We start from the raw sequence: 22,137 nt of genomic DNA, 5'->3' as shown, positions 1-22,137 counted from the left end.
TGGAACAATCTAGAGAGCCCACTCCTCCTCAAAGTCTCACCCACTAGTCTTGGCATCTTTGGCGTCTGTTGATTCTTTCCCGAATCCATTATTACTGTGATGGTTGCCAAACAGTGACTGTTCCCATCATCCCTATGACAGTTACTAGTTGGCATTCTACTGGGAAAAGAGCTTTCCTCTCATTTGTTTACATCTGTATAGACTCATGAACTCCTATTTTATTCAATAAATGATCACTATTTTTAGTATTCATTTTGATGCTCAGATTGTGCCAGATGGTCCTTTCAACCATCCTTTCCGTCGTCTCCTGACTCCTGCATCCTTTTGACAAATCTGCATCATTTTTTGAACATGTACTTTCTGGGGTAAGAGATGTTCCTGGCTCACCTTATATCTTTCCTGTTCCGACTCTTAAGTTCAGCCATCCAAGGAGCTGGTTCTTCTTGGTGGAGGGTGGTACAGTAAGTCCCCTACATACAGACCTTCAAGTTTTGAACTTTCAAGGATGCGAGTGTGCATTCCATCAGCGTCAGGCATGAGCGACATTGCAGCTTGCCCTCCGTCTCCTATTGCTGGTGACCCTTTAGCTGAACCTCCTCTCCCCCTCCACTGAGTAACTCTTCTTGCCTGTTCGCTTGATGCCAGCCCCTGTATACCAGCTGTTATGCTGTACTACTGAGCTTTTCAAGGTGACCTACTATTGTTTGTTATATATTATTTGTGTGAAAAGTATTATAAACTTACTACAGTATAGTACTATATGGCCAATTGTGTCAGTTGGGTACCTAAGCTAACTTTATTGGACTTACAAACAAATTGGATTTATGAACCTGTTCTCAGAATGGAACTCATTCACATGTAGGGGACTTACAGTATTTACACCTGGGCTTCCCAGGTAGTGCTAGTGATAAAGAACCTGCCTGCCAATGCAGGTTCTATCCCTGGGTTGGGAACATTCCCTGGAGAAGGAGATGGCAACCCACTCCAGTATTCTTGTCCTGAAAATCCCATGGACAAGGAGCCTGGTGGGCTACAGTCCACGGGGTCCCAAAGAGTCAGACACAACTGAAGTGACTTAGCACTAGACTTAGCACTACAGTATTTAGGTAGGCTCGTTGCAACTGGGGAGTTATTGCTTCTGGATCCTCCTAGAAGACAGAACTAGGAAATGTGTGTGGACAAACATACACACTCACACACCTGCATCAGTATTTACTTGCATTCATAAAAAATATTAACCTGCACTCACACTGATGCTTCCCCTTCCTGCCCGATACTGCAGACACAGTTCAGTCTATCCCCACTCCCTTCTCCGGCAGCAAGAAGCCCAGCTCGCATCTCCCCTTTTCTTTCATCATTTGCCAGTCTCCTGCTCGGCTGCCCCGGCCCTGGCCAGGCCCTGACCTTCCCTGCCCCACCTACATCCTCTGCCTGCTGACCACTTCCTCAGCCCTGGCCCCAATGCCCCAGGGGCTCCGGCCACTTCAAAGGAAGAGCAGGGAAAGGAAGCAGACAGATCATCGCACGTGTCTTTAAAAAAGAAGGGGATGTGCAGGGAAAGAGGAAGGGCTGATCGGCTTTTAAGGAGACACCTCTGTTGTCCATTCTGGGTCAGATACCATCCCCTCCCAGGTGTTAACAAGGCTGCTCCAGGTCCATCTCCACCCTGATGCCCTCCCCCTCCATGGTACCTTCCCAGTTCAGACTGGGGATGTCGGGGGTGGGGGGCAGGAGCAGGGCAGCACCCACTTACACTGCTCTTAGAACAAAACCCAAACTCTGCAGGGCCAAACAGAACCACAAGACCCATGGCCTGGTCCCTCTACCTCTCCCTCCTTTCCCCAAATTGGAGGTTTGGGGGGAGAGGAGGCGATTAAAGATTCAGACCAGTCCTGAGGGCAGAAGGAAGACCCAGGAAAGCCTTTGAGGGGCTGGCAGAGATGGGGAGGGCAGAGACAGGGCTAGAGGAAATGGCTTCCAAACCGTGAGAGGCGGGCAGGACAGGGTGGGGTGGGAGTCCAGCCCCAGCAGGGCTGATCTCTGATACTGGGGGGCGGACGTGGGACAGGGGTGCTGGGTCCAGACAGCCAGATTCCATGCTCCCTCTCGCTCCGCTCCATCATGGCAGTTGCCTCCCTGGATGGGTGGGAGCCCCAGGTCTGGCAACTCGGAGGCCTGGGCTGAATCCAGCTCTCCTCCACTACCGCCTCTGAGGCCTCCATCACCCTTCCAGCCTCCTCGGGCTGGGGGTCTCTGCACCAGGAAAACAGAAATGGTCTTGACACCTGCCACCCACACACCTCCCTGCCGTTCTCCTCACAGCAGACAAATAGTGCTGTTTTCCCCACTTAAGATCTTTCTAGAGACTCTCCTGGGCTTCCCACGTGGCGCTAGTGGTAAAGAACCTGCCTGCCAATGCCGGAGACTTAAAAGACACAGGTTCGATCCCTGGGTTGGGAAGATCCCCTAGAGGAGGACACGGCAACCCACTCCAGGATTCTTGCCCAGAGAATCCCATGGACAGGGGAGCCTGGCAGGATACAGTCCGTAGAGTCTCAAAGAGTCGGATACTACTGAGCACGGCAGAGCTCAGAGACTTTCCTATGGACTTAAAAGAAACACTTTGCTGTAGTGAGGTAATGAGCAAATCCCCTCCCCTACCGCACTTCTTAACACTTGCCCATTATTTGTAAAATTTCCGCAATGCTTCTATATACTTTTCATTTTACAATGAAGGCAGCAGCCTCTTCCTGACCCCCTAGTCGGCTTCCTTCTGGGGTTGGGAGGGGTTGGTGAGGCTTGCCTCCTTTCAGTTCCCCACTTAGAGGCAGCAGACAGTGTGAAGTTAAAATTATCTTCTGGGAAAGTTCAGCCTGCCCAGCGCTCTGGCCTCCCTGCCCTGCTTCCCCTCCATCTGGACCACGCCCAAAAGTCAGAGCCCAAGAACTGGTTCTGGGGACAAAGCCTTTCTCAGAGGCCACAGCCCCGAGCCACCCACAGTCTGGACATCCGCTGTCCTTTGTTTTAAAGACCCTGGTGGCCTGGGTGGTGTAGGGGCTTCGTCCCCCACCCACCTCCCGTGCTCTGCACCTTCCCAGGAGTATTGTACGTGGGTACGCACAGGTGCCAAGGCCTAGAGTGAAGGGACCTCTCCCGGCCCAGCTCAACAAGCCACACTACTGTGTCTCCAGCTAGAGCTTTTCAATGGTGAGGTTGGTTTTAGGCAAGGCACACATCTCTCTGAACAGGGCTAGGGCCTGTCATTACCCTCGCAAGGCACTTGGGTGACCATGTGAGGCTGAACCAAGCAGAGTCCCTCTTTTTCAAAAACTTGTCAGCTTGTAGAGGGAGTAGGCCTGGCTGGGCTTGATGAGTCACTGTCTGCAGATCCTGAAACGATCTTGCTGGAAATCACCTGAAAATTTCCATAGACCTGCAAAGGGAGGCAAGAAATCAGTCAGGTGTTTTGTCTCAGGATCTGAACTAACTGTGTGGTTTTTTTTCCCCTTCTGTATCACTTTTGGTGATGAACATAAAGTCATGTCCATTCAGTCAATCCCTGAGGGCTGCCTGCTCTTTGCCCCGCACATCATGAATGAAAAGCCAACTTACCATAGGAGTTGCTGCTCTGGGCTTTTTCAGATCATGCTGTCTGATCTGTGTGCCAGGCGTCTGCTCCAGAGAGAAGGCATTTGTATCTGTTTGTGGAGCGAGGGCTGTCACGGAGCAGAAATCCTCTATCTGTAACTGCGCAGAGCAGCGTCCACAGTGCTTGGCTAGCGTGGGCCTTCAGGATTTCCTTCTCTGTTTCAAAATGACTTGGGGGATCTCTTCAGGAAGGCAGCAGCTGCAGAATGAGGAAGGCAGTCTGGCGGCTGTTAGGGACCCAGGGCGGCCCCTGCCCCAGAAGCCTGTCCGGTCCCCCCGGCTGCGGGGGCTGCCCTTGCCCGCAGGACTCCCCTTCCCACCGCTTCCTGGGCGTCTTCTCACCCGGGCTCCATGTGCGGCTGCTGGCTGCGTTCAACCCCAGATGCCCTCGAGTCTCCCGGTTTCCTGTTGGGTTGGGCAAATGCGAAGCACAGCTGGGTGATGGAGGGTGGGGGCCTTCCGCGCCCACTCCCTCCTATAGGGTCCGGGGGTTGGCTTCACAGAGGCTCAGCTCCCGCGCCAGCAGCCACTTAGGGTCCCGAGTCCACCCTCCCCCGTGGTCGGTCCAGAGTGGACACTGAGGCCCCAGAGTGGACACTGAGGCCCCACTTGGCTGGCGGTGGAGGGCCACACCCCCTCTTATTGGTATTCCTACACCCCATCCACTAGAATTCTTCCCAACCCCCCCAGCTGAACATGGCATCTGTTTCCTGCCTGGATCTGACAACCTCAAAGTCAGACATTTTACATTAAATTGTTGAAAAGGCATCACTTTTGGGGGGATCAGTTTGGGGGAGCAGTGTAAAGGGGGGAAGTGCTCCCCTGCTACCTCCGCTCCCCCAGCCGTTTCTCTGTACCCCCTCCCAGGCCCACTGAGGGTCTTCTCTGTCCCTCTCTCCCCCCAAGTGTCCATCCTGACCCCGGTACTGCAGGTCCGTCCAAGCACTAATCGCCAAGCACCCCTGCCCCAGCAGTCCAGCCCTGCAGCTCCATCTGGGACATGACAGCAAGCAGACCCTGCCCCTGACAATGGGCTGCACCTCGGGCAGGCACATATGGACTTGACCAGGTGTCGGTTCCCCACGGTCAAGGCACTGTCCTCTTGGAAGCCCCAACTCCCAATGTCGGCTTTGATTTGGCCATCCTCCTGCATCAATGGAGGGCCTTTCTCAACCCAGCACAGGCATGAGAAGGCCGTGGCGGGGCTGCTCCTTCCTGGGCACACGGAGCCTCCAACCCCCATGTCCGGACCCGCCCCGAATGAGTCTGGTCAGCTCAGGAGCCGCCACAACTCTGGGCACCCTGACCTTTCTCTCCTCCTGCCCCTCTTGAATGTGCTTTGAACCTCAGCTCTCAAGGAGTGTCTGAGAAGCCCTTCAAGTCTCAGTGCCAATGACAGAGACTTATGAGGACATTTTCTCAGGGACATCTCCCCCACGGAGCCCTGTGGCCCCACTGGCGTCCTGCCTTCACCATTTTCTCTGCGTCCGTGTGTCTGTGTCCACCTGCTCAGACAGCCTGCTCCCTCCCCACTGACTGCTTTGGGGTCATCTGCTGCCTGCAGCCCTGTCCCTTAGGTGCCTGAGGCTGGCCCTCGCTGCTCCCCTCCTGGGAGCTGTGATACAACACGTGCAGGAAGGTGACCCTCCACACACAGGGCCACCAAACGCCCACTCCTCGGTTAGCTCCCCCTTCCTGGAGACCGGACTCATTCTCTACCTTCCTGGGAACCTGGGCCACCTGGATGGCCCGCAGCCGACGTTCGCCAGACTGTGGCTCCCCGGCCTCTGTGTTCAGTCCTAGCACGGGCAGGGGCCCAGTGTCTCTCTCTCACCAACAGCACTCCCCACTCACTGGATCCATAGCGTTTAGGTGAATTTTAGAGTCTTCTGTTCTGCAGGCTCCCCTGGTGGTCGAAACAGTAAAGAGTCTGTTTGCAATGTGGGAGACTGGGGTTCGATCTCTGTTTGGGAAGATCCCCTGGAGAAGGAAATGGCTACCCACTACAGTATACTTGCCTGGAAAATCACATGGACAGAGGAACCTAGCAAGTTATAGTCCATGGGGTCGCAAAGAGTCAGACATGACTAAGAGACCAACACACACACACACACACACACACACACACACACACACACACACAGAACTGTTCTTCTGCATGCTTAATATCCAGCATATTTCATCATCTCTAAGGTGCTTGTCATGTAAACATCTCTGAAGTCAGCTGTGCCCACAGAATGATGGTGTATCTTGTTTTATGCTTTAGCTGTTAGCAGTACATAAAATAATATGTGTCTTAGCATCAGGGCATCTAACTCCCACAGTTCATGTGCTGTCTCAGACACACATTCCCCAGACATCCTTCAGCTAAGAGCCCTTTTCCAGACTCACACATGAGTCATTTCACCTTGACTTTCCTTGATATTTCACATCCTTTTTCCATATGCCTAATGGCTTGTCATCCATTAGCTGTAAATTCTTTAACAATATGACACCTGTCAGGACTGCTCTAAGTGAATCGAGTTCATTGACCCTGTGTCATGTCAAATTATTTTTGTTATGCCTCTCATTTTGGGTTTTGAACCTATTTGTTACTTTTTAGGTAGCCTGGCTGCTGCTGCTGAGATCTCTCTTGTTCGATGATGCTCAAAAGAAATTGCTTTAATGTGGGGCTTTGTGAAAGCAAGGGAATTTATTGAAAATAATCAAAACACTCTTTTGTTAAACTCTTTACTAGTCTACTCAATAGCTTAAGCCACATACTCAAACACACAAATGTGCCCTCATGTATAATTTATATGTATGTGCATTGTACTACACACACAAATACATGTGGCGAGAGAGATGGAGAGGCCAGTGTGGAGCCTGAGTAAAGGGAAGAGACAGAAGCGGAATCTCTGAAGGCGAACACATCCTTATCACGATTTGGGGTTACCACCAGGAACAGGGCTCAAGGACAGGTTCTGGGTCTTGGTCCGTTTCTGGATGTTTTCCCTCCCTTACACTGTCTGCTTTGCCCTCTGTGTGTTGGTGGGGGGGAGGCAGTCTTCTGGGTTTTTGGCTGGACCAGTGGGGAGACAGTGGGGCAGGTTCCTTGGGATGGAACACCAAGGGGAGGTGGATCAGGGAACTGGACAGGGAGGATGGGCAGGATGCTGGGGCATGCTGTTAGGAGCCGTAGGGTACAGCATCCAGGAGACCCTAAATATCCTGCTTGCAGTTCTTCATCCTGCCCTGCTGCCTGATGACCCGGGAAGGGTAATCACAGGTGGCAACCTTCGTGTGGGCGGGGCCTCAGCAGGGGCGGAGCCTCCTAAGGGGCGGGGCCTCTGTGGGTGACAACGGCTGCAGCCGAACTTGAGTTTCCAGCTGGAGCCACTGAGCAAGAGATAAGGAGACCCGGCCCCAGGGCATTTGAACAACCAAGAATTAACCTCCCTTGGCCCTGTCATTAGCAACGGAGATACAAACCAGGAAGATTTTTGTGCTGCCTTGACCATTTTATAAGTTTTGGTAAAACAGAATCATGTCGAATGAAAAACATAAAAATAAAACAATTGCTAGAATGGATTTTTCCTGTATTTAAAAATTATTGCTCTTGGGGGAGAAGGGGTAATAACTCCCCCTACCAAACACACACACACACACACACACACACACACACACACACACACAGATACATAACAGTCTAGGAAAAATATTCTAAACCATTGAAAATATGTCTCTTGGGGTTGTGGGACTACAGATGATTTTTTAAAATTATGTATTTAAGATTTTTTCCATAACAAAAATGCATTATTTCTGCAACATAGTACTTTTTAAAAGAAAAGTGTTTTTTTAAACCAAAAGAAAAAAATTTTTTTACCGTTCTATTTGTGCCTTTTGCAGACTGGCTGTTAGGGGCTGCTGGTTACAGGCTGTGAGGGTGTGGGCATGGTGGCCAGGCCTTGTGTGGGAGCCCAGGACTTTTTCTGGGTTGTGGTCACTCCCTCGGTCTCGTCGGTCTCCGCTGCAGGTGGCCTTTGTGGTTGGGTGGTGTCCCAGTCAGTTCAATGTGCTTCTGTTTGGGATTTGTCCTCAGGCATCCGAAGGCGTCCCCATGAGATTCTTCACCAAGCTGGACCAGCTCATCGAGTTTTACAAGAAGGAAAACATGGGTCTGGTGACCCACCTGCAGTATCCTGTGCCCCTGGAGGAAGAGGACACTGGAGATGAACCAGAAGAGGAGACAGGTAGGAAAGGCAGAGGGAAAGTGCCTTGGGTCCCTGCCATCTGAGTCCTGTGGTTAAGTGCCAGGGTATTTCTCTCCCTTCAAGTGCTTGTAGATTAGGTGGGTCCGGTTATCAGAGGCGGTGACATGGTGGTTAAAGACCTGTTAGGAACACAGGCTCTGGGGTCAGGCAGGCCTAGGTCAAACTTCCTGCTCCCCATCTTCTTAGCTGTGTGACCTCGGATGAATTACTTGACCTCTCCGAACCACAGACCTCTCCTAAAGAGACACTAAAAATCATGTCTTCCTCTCGGTGTCATCAAATGAGTCAATGTAGATCCCAGAGCCTAGTACCCAGTAAACACTCGATGCTATTAAAATCATTGTCAAAATAATTAGCTGAATTTTGCTGTAAAGTGGAGGGAGGAAGAGATCATTGCACCAAACTGGAAGGATTAGAAAGGTTTTTCGTGAGAGTATCATTAAAACAAACAAACAAGAAAGTACAGCCCCTGAAAGGTATCTGAGAGTCAGTCCTGCTGCTTTAACGTGGATGGACAGACACACAGGCAAGAGTCGGACAGGGAGCGCCCCTTCTCTTCCCCTTACTGCTCATGTCCTAAAAGAAACCCCTGAGATACGTAACTGAGACTCTCAACCGGTCAGGGATCCCCCTAAGTCCCAGGTCCCAGGGCCTGGAACCAACAAGATCCCTGGGGGTCTCCCTGCAAGGACAGACTAGACCAGAGGTGCCGAGGTCCCCGGGCTGGCTCCTCCTGTCCCCGGCTGCTCCCAGCCGTCCACGGGGTGCCCTTTCCCCCGCCTCTGCAGGCCCTTTCCATTACTTCCCTGAAGACCCACATCAAGCGATTGCATAACGCCTCGGCGGCCTTGCCAGAGGGTCAGCTTTGAATAGCCACCTGCTCCTGGAGGTGAGGCCCAGCCAAAGTGTGTTCAAAGGTGCTCAGGTTTGCAGGGGCTGAGGGGGACCACTCACAGGCTGAGGCAGCTGTGCCCCTTCTCACTTCCCCTGGCCCAAAAAGAGGTGCCCTCAGCTGTGACATAGCCAGAGCTGACACATCCACCGTGAGTCTGGAGCACTGGCCAGGGCTGTGCCTGGGGCCACGTGTCACCCAGAGGTCCCCAGGAGTCCAGGCTGGCCTCGACACTGAGACGCCATCCTGCTGAAATACCCTCTGCACTCCATCTCACACACACCACCCCCCATTTCTTCCCCTCTGGGCATGGTGATCTAGAAAAAGACCCCAACACTTGAAAAAGTCCTCCCTGAAAGAACTGGAAAGAGAAGCACAATCTCACAATGGCCAGCTTCAACTTCCCCAAGCAAGGCCCTGTTGTTGGCTTGAGGCAGAGCCTCACCACCCCCACCCCCACCCTCCCCCGCCCCCACCCCCACCCCCACCAGTCCAGTCCAAGGTGTCAGATTTGGCTCAGGTCTCCTCAAGGTGCTGTGTGCCCCCGTGGGGCTCTAAACAGACTCATGATCATTGAAAGAACCCAGGCCAGGTGAGGAAGACAGGGCTCATCCTTCAAAGAGGATGTCCCCAGGCGAGGTCTGTGGCCAGGCCCGTGGGGATGGCCATTCTGTGTGGGGAGAGGCTGGGACAAGATGTCATAGGCCCCGGGGGCTCAGGACTCATCCCCCCCACCCTAATCTCTGCTACATGCATGATGGAAGTTTTCCCCAGTGAGTGGGCAGGAGCCCCATCTCCCAGGCCGAGTCTGGTCACTTGGGTGGAGGGAGCCCCTCACTCTCTTCCATTGTCTCTGAGTGTCTGGAGGGAAAGAGAAGGAAGGATGGAGACTGGAAAGTCCAGAGAAAAGGGGGCCTGGGTGGGAGTGTGGCTGGGGCCTGCCTGCTCCCTGCCCCGCTCCTCCCGTGATGGGCATCCCGCGTCGGCTGGTCCAGGGCCCCTGCCCTGCCCCATGGCTGGCTGTCCTGCTGAGCTGTGAGGCGGCTGATTCCACCCCTCCAAGGCCAGCAGCCCAGCCCAGCGCGGTCATCTTATCCCAGCAGATGCTTGCAGAGCGTCTCAATGGGACAAACTCTATGCTGGGCCCCGGGCCAGAGACCACCAAGACCAGGTCCCTGCCCTTGGCCAGCTCCCCCTGAGTCAGCTGGCAAAGGAGCAAGGATGGGAAGGGACAGAGTGGGCATAGGCGGGTCTGTGGCTGGGCACCTGGCCTGGACCTCACATGACAGGAGGGCAGGGAGATCACCAACAAAGGGGGTAGGGGGGTGGAGATGCTGAGAGAGGGTGCATTCGGCCCAGACGGCTCTCCTGCTCTTGTCTTGGGTAGAAGGGGCCCTGTCTCCACCCGAGTTGCCACCCAGAAACATCATCCCGTTACCTTCGGGGCCATGCGAGGCTAAGGAGGCCCCTGCTTCCGTGGAGAACCCTCGAGCGGCCGAGGTCAGCCGGCCAAGCCTCTCGGAGACGTTGTTCCAGCGACTGCAGACCATGGACACCAGTGGGTGAGTCTCCACCTGGCGGGCCCCATGATATCCAGGCAGCTCACCCTGTGCTTCCCTCCACCCCAGGACAGGGTGTCATGGAGCCCACTGGCCTCCTGATGGTGTGTCTCTAGTTCTCAGGGTGGCTCTGACCGAATGGGTACTGAATGGCCCTGCCCAGAGGCTCCATGTCCACCAGGCCCCAGGGCAGGAGCTAATTCTGGAATGATGGATGATTCTCTGCTGCAAATAGCATGGGCCTGCTCCAGACTCAGGGGCCTAGGCTGTGATTCCCTGGCTGGGGCCTCCCATGAACTCACATGACATCTATTCCCATCCCAAACACCTTTCCCTGATTCAGATGGTCCCAGCAGAGGAGATGCCTGCACTGCAGCCTGGACCTGCTCTGGGCCTCGTGCAAAGGCGGCCACCATCCTTTTCACCAGGAGCTAGGCCAGAGCAACAGTCCATGGGTGGTGTGAACTGTGAGGTCTGCACAGTGTACCGCTCCTTTCTTTGTGGTGGAAAGTGTTAGTCGTTCAGTCGTGTCCGACTCTTTGCAACCCCATGGACTGTAGCCCACCAGGCTCCTCTGTCCATGGGATTCTCCAGGCAAGAGTACTGGAGTGGGTCGCCATGCCCTCCTCCAGGGGATCTTCCTGACCCAGGGGTCAAATCCAGGTCTCCTGCAGTGCAGGCAGATTCTCTACCGCCTGAGCCACCAGGGAATCCTGTGTGGTGGGAGGTGTGAGATGCAGTCCTTTTCCCGGTTTGTTTCACTTGCCCTGACCCAGGGTTCTCAGGATCTGGTCCCATGGGTGGCAGCAGACTGGTCCATGTCAGTGAGGTCCCGCAGCTCCTTTTTCCCCTTAGCTGGCTCAGGCTGGATGATGTGAGGTGGCAGTATTGCCTGGGAGGGTGTTGGCTATTTTGCCAATCAGACGCCCTGACTTTAGCACAGGTCAAGGGATGGCTTCCATAGGGAAGATGCTCCATGAGGGGAACTGTGTCCCCAGCACCCAGCATGTCACCTGCTTCGAGTCAGAACTCCTAGATCTGTGTTCAGTGAATGAATTAGCACATAGTCATTTCCACGCGTTAATCATTTCAAAACATTTTTTTTTGTTTCTTTATGAGAAAAAGGCCCCCAAAAAATATCCTATTGGCAGGGCTCATGCAACATCTCCAACTTGAAAGCGTCATTTATGACACCCAGGGCTGCTCCCCTGCCATCGAATTTGGCAAAATACAAAGGAAAGGCCTGAAGGAACACACAAACTGCCGGTTGCTAAGATACCTGGTGTTTTCCTATTTCCACCTTGACATATCCTCTAGTTCTTCTCCAGGCTTACCAGACTATATTCTCTGCACCCTCCTGGAATTCCTCATTCTGTTTACCAAGAAGCTAAATATGCTTTAAATATGTTGATTCATTATCATGATCATCCTGATATATGTGTCTGCATAACAAATACTTATTAAGAGTCCATGCAGGGCCCATTGTTTTTAGTTTCCTTGCGGCTCTATGTCTTGGAGGGTTTAGGTGCCAAATGCAGTGCAGTCCCTGAGGAAATAGGCAAAGATGCTCAATAGTGCCCCTGCTGCCCAGCTCCTCCCGACTCTCCCACATGTTCTCTTGGCTCTATCTCCTTATCAGTCCCTCCTCTCTAGGGACATGTCTTCTTAAGGGACTCAGGGCCCTGTGAGGCTGGACAAGGTGTTCAGCCAAGCCTCCATGAAGCTCCTAAGATGGGGCGGTGGGGGCAGCTGAGGACTAGTGAGCCCAGGAGGTGGCCCTCTTTGATGTGTTGTTGTTGTTTAGTTGCTAAGTCGTGTTCGACTCTTTTGTGACCCCTGTGGGCTATAGACCGTCAGGCTCCTCTGTCCTTGGGATTTCCCAGGCAAAGATACTGGAGTGGGCTTCCACTTCCTTCTCCAGGGGATCTTCCCGGACTAGGGATCGATCTCATGTCTCCTGCACTGCAGGCAGATTCTTTACCACTGCACCAGCTGGGAAGCCCTCTTTGGTGTGACTTATCAGCTAACAGATGGCCCTGAAACTTGCCTAAAATTTCTGCTTAGAGATGGGCGTGTGCAGGTGGAACACTCAAGAGGGACCATGTGCCTGCCCTCAGTTCTCTTCTGGGCACGAAAAACTAAGATTCTGCCTTGTGTTTGCAAGTTAATCTATGTTGCTTGTGAAATACCTTTGTACACCGAGGACTGCCTTTATATTACTCTTAATTATAAGACAAACCTCACAGTCTTTTGTGCAAGTTAATTAGATCTAATCAGTTAGATCATAGTTAATAAAAGACTACTGAGTAAAATCAACTTTATCCGATAAACAGAGTCTACATCTTTATGTCAACACTTTTTGACAACAAACATTTTTAACAGACATAACTTCCTAAAGCAAATACTGATGATGTCAAAGTTACAAGTCAACAGGCATGAAAACCGTTAAAGGTACGTATCTTAATGCTGTAGGAGAGATTTGTCCTTTTTAGTAAACCAGACTGAGGCAGAAACTGGATCAAGACTCAGAATGAGTATAGATTAAACTTAAATATTATGAAAACTGGTATGTGAATAGTTACTAACTTAAGCTAAATAAGTCAAAATGGCTAATCCATGTCTTTTCAACCTTAAGAGCAACAACCTTTCATTCTTTCCAGGATCCTACAGAGAAAAGCTGTGATCTCTAGTTTCACCTTGACTGCATGTCAAAGATGGAGCACAGCTATTTAAGGCTTGTGTGAATTTTTTCACACATGTAAATCGACATCCTTAAGCCTCCCTGCCCGGGTTTTGTTTGTGGAATAGGAATAATCGTAATATCTGCCTCATCACATTGATTTAAGGATTAAAGGAGAAAATGAGGGACTTCCCTGGTGCTCCAGTGGCTAAGACTATGCGCTATCATTGCAGAGGGCCCAGGTTCGACCCCTGGTCAGGGAACTAGATCCCACATACTACAACTAAGAGCCCACATGCCAAAAGTGAAGATCCCGAGTGCTGCAACTAAGGCCTGGCATAGCCAGGTAAATGTATAAATATTCTTTTTAAAAAAGGAAAATGAACATAAAATGGTAAGCAGAGTGACTAGTATGGTATGTTCTGGACCTACTTGCTCTGATTACAATGTTCATTATTATGGGAACAAAAATTCAATTTTTTAAAATTAGCCAGAAAAAAAACCGGTGCTGGGGGATAGAATGTAGAAGTATGATCAGCCTCAGGGGCGGCCCTGGTGCGATGAGGCCTGGGCTCTGCCTCTGCTGGGCTATCCTGTGCAAGGACAGGTCCTGACTCAGGCCCATGTGCTTCATCCAGAAGCTGAAAGGGACTGGACCAGACTGGAAGCAGGGGTTGGAGCTGTGAAGGCCCAGCACCTAGGCTGTCACTACCATACCCCCAGCCCCATCATTCATCACTGAGACTTCCCCTCAGAGCCTCAGATGACGGGGAACCTCCTTGACATGGAGCTCCAGGTGGCCTTTGGCCGTGAACTTGGAAGTTGGTCTGTGAGCTGGAGCTATTTGCCTTCTCTAGACTAGAGCATGCCTCAGCCCTTAGATTCTGTCTTTAGGAATAGATGAAGCAGGAAAGCAAGTCCTCTGTACATTTTCAGAGCTCTTCTGTCTCCTTGTCAAAGGATAAAGATTCCTATCCCCAGCCAGCAGAGTATGGCTCCCTTCCACGTTACGTACCAGAAAAGCCTTTGTGGGTGGGTTAAGAGGGAGCCTGCCTTGTGGGCCCTTTATGCTTATCTGACCTGTTCATCCCTTCAGCGAGACCCAGGGAGCCTGTCCAGGTGCAGGAAACGTTCTCCTGGAGGCTGGTGTCTCAGCTGCAGGCTCTGAGAATACAGATTTCTTCTTCTCCCTGTTACTGTTGGTGTCTATGGATAAAGGAACCAAGTAAACATGTTGTCATTTCTACTCTTTTCCCCTCAGGATTCCAGAAGAGCATCTGAAAGCCATCCAAGATTATTTAAGCACTCAGCTCTCCCTAGACTCTGATTTTGTGAAGTCGGGCTCCAGCAGTCTCCCTCACCTGAAGAAACTGACCACAGTCCTCTGCAAGGAGCTGTATGGGTAATGGCTGCCCAGTGGGGGTGGGAGGAGGGTGGACAGCGGACCAGGAATCAGCTCATTAGGGTGATCCCTGCACTTGGCCCAGCTGTCACTTGGGATAATTGAGCAGTCGGTAGGACTTAGAAATCTGTGGTTGCTGGAGGTTTTGTTTTCATGGTATTTGAACTTGGTGGTGGCTGCGTTTAAAAAAAAAAAAAGAGAGAAAGTTAATTTGAGGCCAGTTGCCATGGGAAGGGGTGGGCGGAAGTACACTGCCAGCCCTTCCACACTTGCTCAGAATGCGGTGGTTAAGGCTTTCACTGCTTCTTGTCCTTCTTGCTGCAGCCAGCACATTTGATAAGCACATAAGGTCACCAAGGAGAGATAAAGTCAGCCCTTTACTGTGTGGGTAGGGATGGCCCGAGATTGCAGTGGTGGCAGGTTTTTAAAATGAGCCGATTCACCAAAATGTCAGTGTTCTAAGAGTGAATTCACTGAAGGATGGATTGGTAAAAATTCCAGTTCCTTTCCGTGTTTTAATTTCATTACCATTAAAATTAACAGTGAAGGACAGGGAAGCCTGGCATGCTGCCATCCATGGGGGTCACAAAGAGTCGGACACAAATTAGGAACTGAGCAACAAAAACAAAAATATTTTGATTATTAGGCACAAAATTAAGACTGATATGCTATCTGAAGAATTGACAAAAATATTACTTTAAATGCCTGAAAAAATTGACAATCACATTTTAAAGCATCTGAAAGAAATTACAAAGACCCAAAACAATCCCATGGCAAATGAAAGGTCAGCATTTTGGTTGGAAAAATAGCATTTCATGGGGGTGAGGTTTTATCAGCCTCTACTTTGTGTTTTATTACATAAACATCAGCTTCAAAATTCTTTTGTCAATTTCTCTGGTGCCCTATCTATCTTCACTTAGTTAATATGCAAAAGAGAGTCTTTCATCATCAGTAATCAAATTGAAGCTTCCTTTTAAAGGCTCTTAAAAGCACAATCAGTACATTGGTAAATTCAGCAAATAATTTCTTTGACAAAATGAGCACTCATCAAATTGCCCAGTCAGGTTTCATTTCAATGAATTGGCTTGCAACTAATGCACTTTCAGGCTTTGAACCCAGAGCCATCATTTTTGTAGATTTCCAGGGAAAGCTATTTCTCCATATGATGCTGTTGTTATAAATCATTTACTACTAGTAAACACAGACACACAGCACTTCCTTTTTAAGAAGCACGATTTCATGATGGCCGGTAGCACGTTTGTCTTTCTGCTCCAGTGGAGGTCCTGCCGTTTGCTGCTTCCTTGTCCTGGAGGAGCTGTACCTTTCCGTGTCTCCATAAGCCTCATGTAGCCACCCAACAGCTTTGCCCACACTGCTGTGCTCCCTGGACTTTCCTAGAATCTAGGTCACCTCACCCTTGTGGTGCCAGCAGCTTCCTCAATGCAGCTAGCTCTCTAGGTTTCCATGCCTTTATTTACTGGACAGTTATCTTCGAGTTAGAAGCAGAGACACTGTGATGTTCTAAATCCTGTATCTCCACTTGTTTGTCTTCGCTTCATAGGCAAACGGATAGTCAGGCTTGGAGATGCAGTTAGGGATGGCATTTTAGGAAACCTGAGGAACCAGGTGGCACTGTGGTAAGAATCCACCTGCCAATGCAGGAGACACAAGAGATGCAGGTTCAACCCCTGGTTGGAAAATAGCCTCTGGAGGAAGAAACAGCAACCCATTCCAGTATCCTTGCCTGGGAAATCCCAGGGACAGAGGAGCCTGGAGGGCTACAGTCCATGGTGTTGCAAAAGAGTCAGACATGACTGAGCGACTAAACAACAACCTGTGTGCTATCTGGCAACACTGGCAGGAACCACATCACACAGGCCTCCCAAGGCCAGGTGGAGATTTTCCGTATGGCACTGAAATCTGAGTCAGGGCTCTGGAGATGGGACCTTAGGAGGCAGACTGAAAGCAGCAGACAGCTGGGAGCTGCCTTGATGTGAGGCTGGGCCACAAGAAAAGAAGTCAGAGGAGACAGGGATTTGCTTTGCATTCTGCTGAGTCCTGGCTTTGGACAGTGCCTGGCATACAGGAACAGCTGATAGATGTTTGTTAATTGACCTGATGGTTGGGAGAATGTGGGCGCTGAGAGCTGGTGTGCCCTGGGTGGGTGTGGATTGGTGGAGCTGGCAGATGAATGTAAGGTCAGGGGAAGGCAAATCAAGGGTGATTAGATTTTTGGCACAAGAAGCTGAGTGGTGGGTGATGCCAGTTATTCAGATGGGGGAAGTCAAGGAGGAAAGGGTTGAGGAATCATCTTTGTCTGATCTCCCACTGGCTTGAGGGGTTGTTGGACATGCTGTGGGCAGAGCCATCAATCAAGGATTTAGTTCTAGAAGTTAGATTCCAGGAGACCTCAGGAGTAAGGGTATATACATCTGGGAGTCATCGGCATATAGTGGGCACTTGAAACTGGGAGACACGTGGGGAAGGTCCTCGCAGCGGGGAGTGCACATGGAGAGGAAGAGGGCAGGGGTAGATGCTGAGAGGTGGGTGGAGGAGAAGGACCTGGCTGAGGATGGAGCCAAAGGTAGTAGGTTTGTCCACTCAGACCAGCTGGCCCAACACAGACACCAGGGTGAGGATGGGAAAGTCACAGAGAACTAGGGAGTGAGAAACAGTGCAAAGAGCCTCCCCCACAAAAATGTCATTGCAGTGTCATTGCCTGCAACTAAGAGAGCCTCAGCAGCACAAAGGCTCTAGGAAGATTTGTAACCCTAGGTTAGATCATCTAGAACCAGACAGAAACTTTTGCAGAGAAAGAGAACAAAAAGTTAAGTCTCCAGAGTCTGGAAATACTTGATAACTCCTGAAATGAAGAAATAAGAAGAATTATAAGTAGGTTTTTTTTTTTAATAAGTAGGATTTTAAAATAACAGTTCAAGGTATGGGAGAGGGTGTTTTATCAATTAAGTAAGGATTTTAATAAAGAAACCAACCAACCAAACAAACAAAAATACCTCATCATCTTTATAACTGCTTCTTTGGAGGCCATAAAATAAACCCACAGTTTTCAAAGCAGATTTATAAAACAAATCACAAAACAGAGCAGTGTCAGGAAAGCATATATATATATATATATATATAAAACAAGAGAGGACTAGATAAGCACCTGCAAAGAATGTGTGATTAAAAAAACAATAGTCTTTGGAAAGAGGGCATAGAGATTCAACTTATAGCTGGTAGGGTGGGCTCTCCAAGAAACAGGGAAAAAATGATGCTTATTTGATAACTATATTTTTTAAAAAAAGTTTTCAGGCTCATAAAGGAGCTAAATCCAGATGTTAAGAAGCCTTAGAATGATCCAGTCACAGAACAACCAAACAGGAGTACTGAAACGTCTTTTTACAGTCTTCTAAGCCACAAGCAAAGATGAATTCAGAAAGTAATTATTTATGAATAGCACCATTACTTTTCAAAATTACGATAGTTAATATTATTCATACTCTTTGATGACATGATAAAAATGCTGAAGCAGCATCTCCAAGAAGACTACTGATTTCTCCTTGGGGTTAACTTAACACAGATATCCTTCAAAAGCCTAAGGAGTCTTTGCCGACTTAAAAAAATTTGGTAAAAATGTACTAATCACATGCCTTCCCTTCAGAACGTTTCCAAGAATTTTTTCCAGAAATGTTAGTGTGCTGGTGATCCTAAAAATAAGAACCCAGCAGCCTACTGAGCAGCTGGATGTGAATACACCCAAAGCAGAAGTGTCCGTTCTGCGTTCCCAGAACACAGGATGATGATGAAAATAGAGATAACAAAACTAGCCACAGCCATCTGGGTGCTTTTAGACCATCTCCTAAATCACAGTTGAATTAAGGAAGGCACTTGATGCAATGATAGCCTGCCTGGGATAGGTTTGGGAACCCAGAGAAATCAAGCCACTGTATATCAGAACTCTAGGTGATGTAGCCAAAACACTACTTGGAGGAAAAGCCAAAGATTTAAATGCTCTGTTATAGAAAGGGGGTGGGGCCAGAATAATAAGTGAAACACACAAGCTTAATCCAGGCTCTCAGTCTCCTGAAGGCATGATGGACCATACCCTGACTGTGGCATAGATATTGCCACAGTCAAGCAAAGTACTGGAAACAGTAATCTGTTCAATATTTGTGAATAAAGATTGAATGTGTGCCAACTATGCGCCAGGGCTTCCCAGGTGGCGCTAGTGGTAAAGAACTCACCTGCCAATGCAGGAGACATTGAGACGTAGATTCGATTCCTGGGTTGGTAAGAGCCCCTGGAGGAGAGCATTGGCAGCCTACTCCAGTATTCATGCTTGGAGAATTCCATGGACAGAGGAGCCTGGCGGGCTGCAGTCGATAGGGTCACAAAGAGTCAGATACGAGCGAATTGACACACGCTACCGAGAGCCAGATACTGTTCCAGGGGCTTGAGATACAGTAGTGAACCAAAGTCTTTAAGAAATCTCTGTTAAGTGAATGAATAGTAAAAACAGCTGGAAAGGAAAACAGCAAGGGGGAAATAATTAAAAACAAAAATAAATTAGGGAAAAAGTCAAGGAAATTTTTAAAATTAGAAATGTAGGAGATTTAATAATTTGCATTAAACATTTACAAGCCATAAAGAATACAATTACATAGCTGCAAATCTTCAAATTATAAATAAATGTAATAAATATTTAATGTGAAATATGAAACATAAAAATTACTGTGCATGCCCTACTTTGAACTTTGAACAAGGAATAATATAACCATAATTTATAAATTATTCAGGAATGACAAAAATCACCTAATTCAATATTCAAGAAAGGTACAATTCCAATCCAGAAACCTAATCAAGATAATAGCCTAAAATAATAAACTATATCTGGTTTCATTTATTAATATAAGTATATAATATTTCAGTAATATTCTAGCAAATATAATTTAGTGGTGTGAAAAATGTAGGTTTTATCTAAGAAATCATTCCAAAAGCGTGTCAACATAAAGCACTGTAATTTAGCAGTAGGTTAAAAATAAAGAAATCATTTGCATAGATGTCTTAATAGACCTGATAAAAGTAATTTCTAATTTTTAAAAATCATTTTTTAAAAAGGAATAGAAGGATACCTCCTTAATAATGCAATATGTGTCAAATGTAAAACCGATTACACTTGACAGGCAAACATTAAAATCGTTCCATTAAACATTTAACAAAAGAAAAAGAAATTGCATGAGAAATTTTTGCTAAAGCCAAAAAAAGCAAAAAATTGGAATAGAAAAATTAAGAAAACAACAAAGGATCAGAATATTCCTTCTGAGTCTGCAGATCTGGATTGAGAGATGTTGGATGTTCCAGCTGGAAACTGAATGGAAATATTGGGGAAATTGACCATCTATCTGAGACCAAGTGGGCTTCCCTGGTAGCTCAGCTGGTAAAGAATCAGCCTACAATGCAGGAGACCCTGGTTCGATTCCTGGGTTGGGAAGATCCGCTAGAGAAGGGAAAGGCTACCCACTCCAGTATTCTGGCCTGGAGAATTCCATGGACTGTATAGTCCATGGGGTCGCAAAGAGTCGGACAGTACTGAGTGACTTTCACTTTCACTGAGACCAAGGTGGGCCCAATCTTTACTCCTCGTTTTCCCTTGAGCTGGTGACCTAAAGCTGAGACAGGCTTCCCCGGGACACTGCTGATGGGAACTTCCTTGGACAAATCCTTTCTGTATCATAAGACCAGTGCTCAAGTCTTTCAACTCAAGTCCCTATGTGTCATTGGTCATTCTGACCCAAACCAACATCTCCAGGCACGACTGAAAGCCAGATTTCTCAAAATTTTACCCAAGTTGGAAATACAGAGAATAACAGCATCATTCTTAGAAAATTCTAAAGATTCAGTTTGTGTATATGTACTTGTGCTTTTAAAATGTCATTTTTAAAAAGGAGAACAGTGAGGGGGATCTATTTGATGTCATAACATGTTCCAAATTAGTGCTTTAGAATTTTTTTAGCCTAGAATTCTTTAATGAGGTGATGGTGTTACAGCCACACGTTCCGGGAAGCAAACTCACTCAGAAGGACAATGCAGATAGTGGAGTGCAGTTTATTACACCGGCGGGCCCAAGGCAGAGTCTCCTCTTAGCCAAGGACCCCGACCAGCATTTGTGAAAATCTTTTATACCCCATGTGTACGTGTCCAAACCCACCACCCCAAATTCCTTGAGACTTACAAAGGAAGGGTATACAATCCCAGTAACCCCATCGTTCATGTGTTATGTGTTCAAACAGTTAATAATCAATAAGCCCGCGGTTACGTTCCAACCAGTTAATAACCGATAAGCCTGTGGTTACATTCCGATAGATACTGTCCGGAGGCAGGGGTGATTAGGGTATGTTTTCTCTTAGGTGATGAGTAACCTGGATATGATCTTCAAGATTCCCCTGTCCAGAGGGGGTCTTATCCTTCTGTTGTAGCTTCCATAGGAACTAAACCCAGAGTTCAGAGTCCATTGGAAAGGTGGCCGAGCATGACCAGCATGAACAGGCCTAAGGTGAAGTCCAGGCCCTATGAATTCCTTCTTCATCCCCCCCCTTGATGCTCTTAACTCATATTATGAGCATCATTCATAGGGATATATTGCACCCTGGTTCTCCGACTGCCAGTTTGAGAGAATGACATCAACCTTCAGGTTACAAAGTTCATAATACATTGTAAAATTCAGGGTCCACAAAGCAGAACTATCAAGGCAACTATAACAGTGGTAAATATAGTTTTCCACCAATCGCCCTTCACCCAAGATAGGACCGAAGTCCAGAAAGGAATGTTTTCATTTGACATTGCTTTTACCTGGTTTTTCATGTCATCTAAAGCAGTCGATACATTGTCATATATGTCAGGAATGTATACACAACATTCAACCTTAATTTTAGCACAGGTCCCTCTTTGAGCAGCTGTGAGTATGTCCAAAGCCATTTTATTATGAATTACTGCTTTTCTCATTTGGATTTGCTCTTCATTTACGGCTTGAATGGCTTCTGTTCTATCTAGGAGGGCCTGTTTTGTGAAATTAGTCAAGGCCTCTGCTTTAATCATAATATCTGTTATCCCTATAGAGGGTACGAATAAGGCAGCAATGTACTCATACCATTGAAACACAGATCTTGTCCACCTAGCATGTAAATAAAGTAGATTTACTGGGGCTTATTGTAGGTTAGGCTTTTGTTATACTGGCATTTATATCAAATGTAACCCCATGACCCGAGTCTATTGACTGTAGGTCTTACACCAAGAGAGCAAGGAGAGGTTATGATTGACAAGAGAGAGGACAGTCTCTTTTTGTCATCCCAGAAAAGAGCAGAGTGGTTTAAAATCTCCTTGGCTGAGTGGTGACGCCCACCAAGGAAGTCCATCCATCACAGACAGAGGCATGGTCCCACATACCCAGCAGTTGTAGGTGTTGTGGAAGTCTGCATAGGAATGTGCCCATGAGATGAAAACATTGTCCTGAGTTGAAACAGAAGTTAAATTCAAAATCATGTTGATGAGACCTAGGAGCAGGAGTTGATTGTGCGGCTTCATCCTGAAGGGGCTCGTCCGGGATCTTCTTTTCCTTCTTCTTAAGGATGGTATTAGTCTCTCTTGGGTCAGCGGGGTCCCTCTGTGCAGTCCACTCAGCGTTTTCTGGGTCTGTGTGGTATGCT

The 22,137-nt window shown here is 48.4% G+C and overlaps 1 protein-coding gene across 2 annotated transcripts in view; it reads left to right on the top strand.

Moving 5' to 3' along the window:
* INPP5D (inositol polyphosphate-5-phosphatase D) overlaps nt 1-22,137 on the top strand; it is a 144,349-nt gene that overhangs the window by 47,585 nt on the left and 74,627 nt on the right. The window contains exons 3-5 of one of the 2 annotated variants that reach the window (XM_020893913.2): nt 7,730-7,880; nt 10,181-10,355; nt 14,294-14,428. In XM_020893913.2, coding sequence (XP_020749572.2) covers nt 7,730-7,880; nt 10,181-10,355; nt 14,294-14,428 — 461 coding nt within the window. Of the gene's footprint in view, nt 1-7,729; nt 7,881-10,180; nt 10,356-14,293; nt 14,435-22,137 lie in introns of both variants that reach the window. The other variant, XM_020893912.2, reaches the window with a different exon arrangement.

This window comes from Odocoileus virginianus, chromosome 5 (genome assembly GCF_023699985.2).
Source record: "Odocoileus virginianus isolate 20LAN1187 ecotype Illinois chromosome 5, Ovbor_1.2, whole genome shotgun sequence".
NCBI classification, from domain to species: domain Eukaryota; kingdom Metazoa; phylum Chordata; class Mammalia; order Artiodactyla; family Cervidae; genus Odocoileus; species Odocoileus virginianus.
The sequence above is the reverse complement of the archived record's forward strand: the minus strand, read 5'-3'. Positions and strand labels throughout refer to the sequence as shown.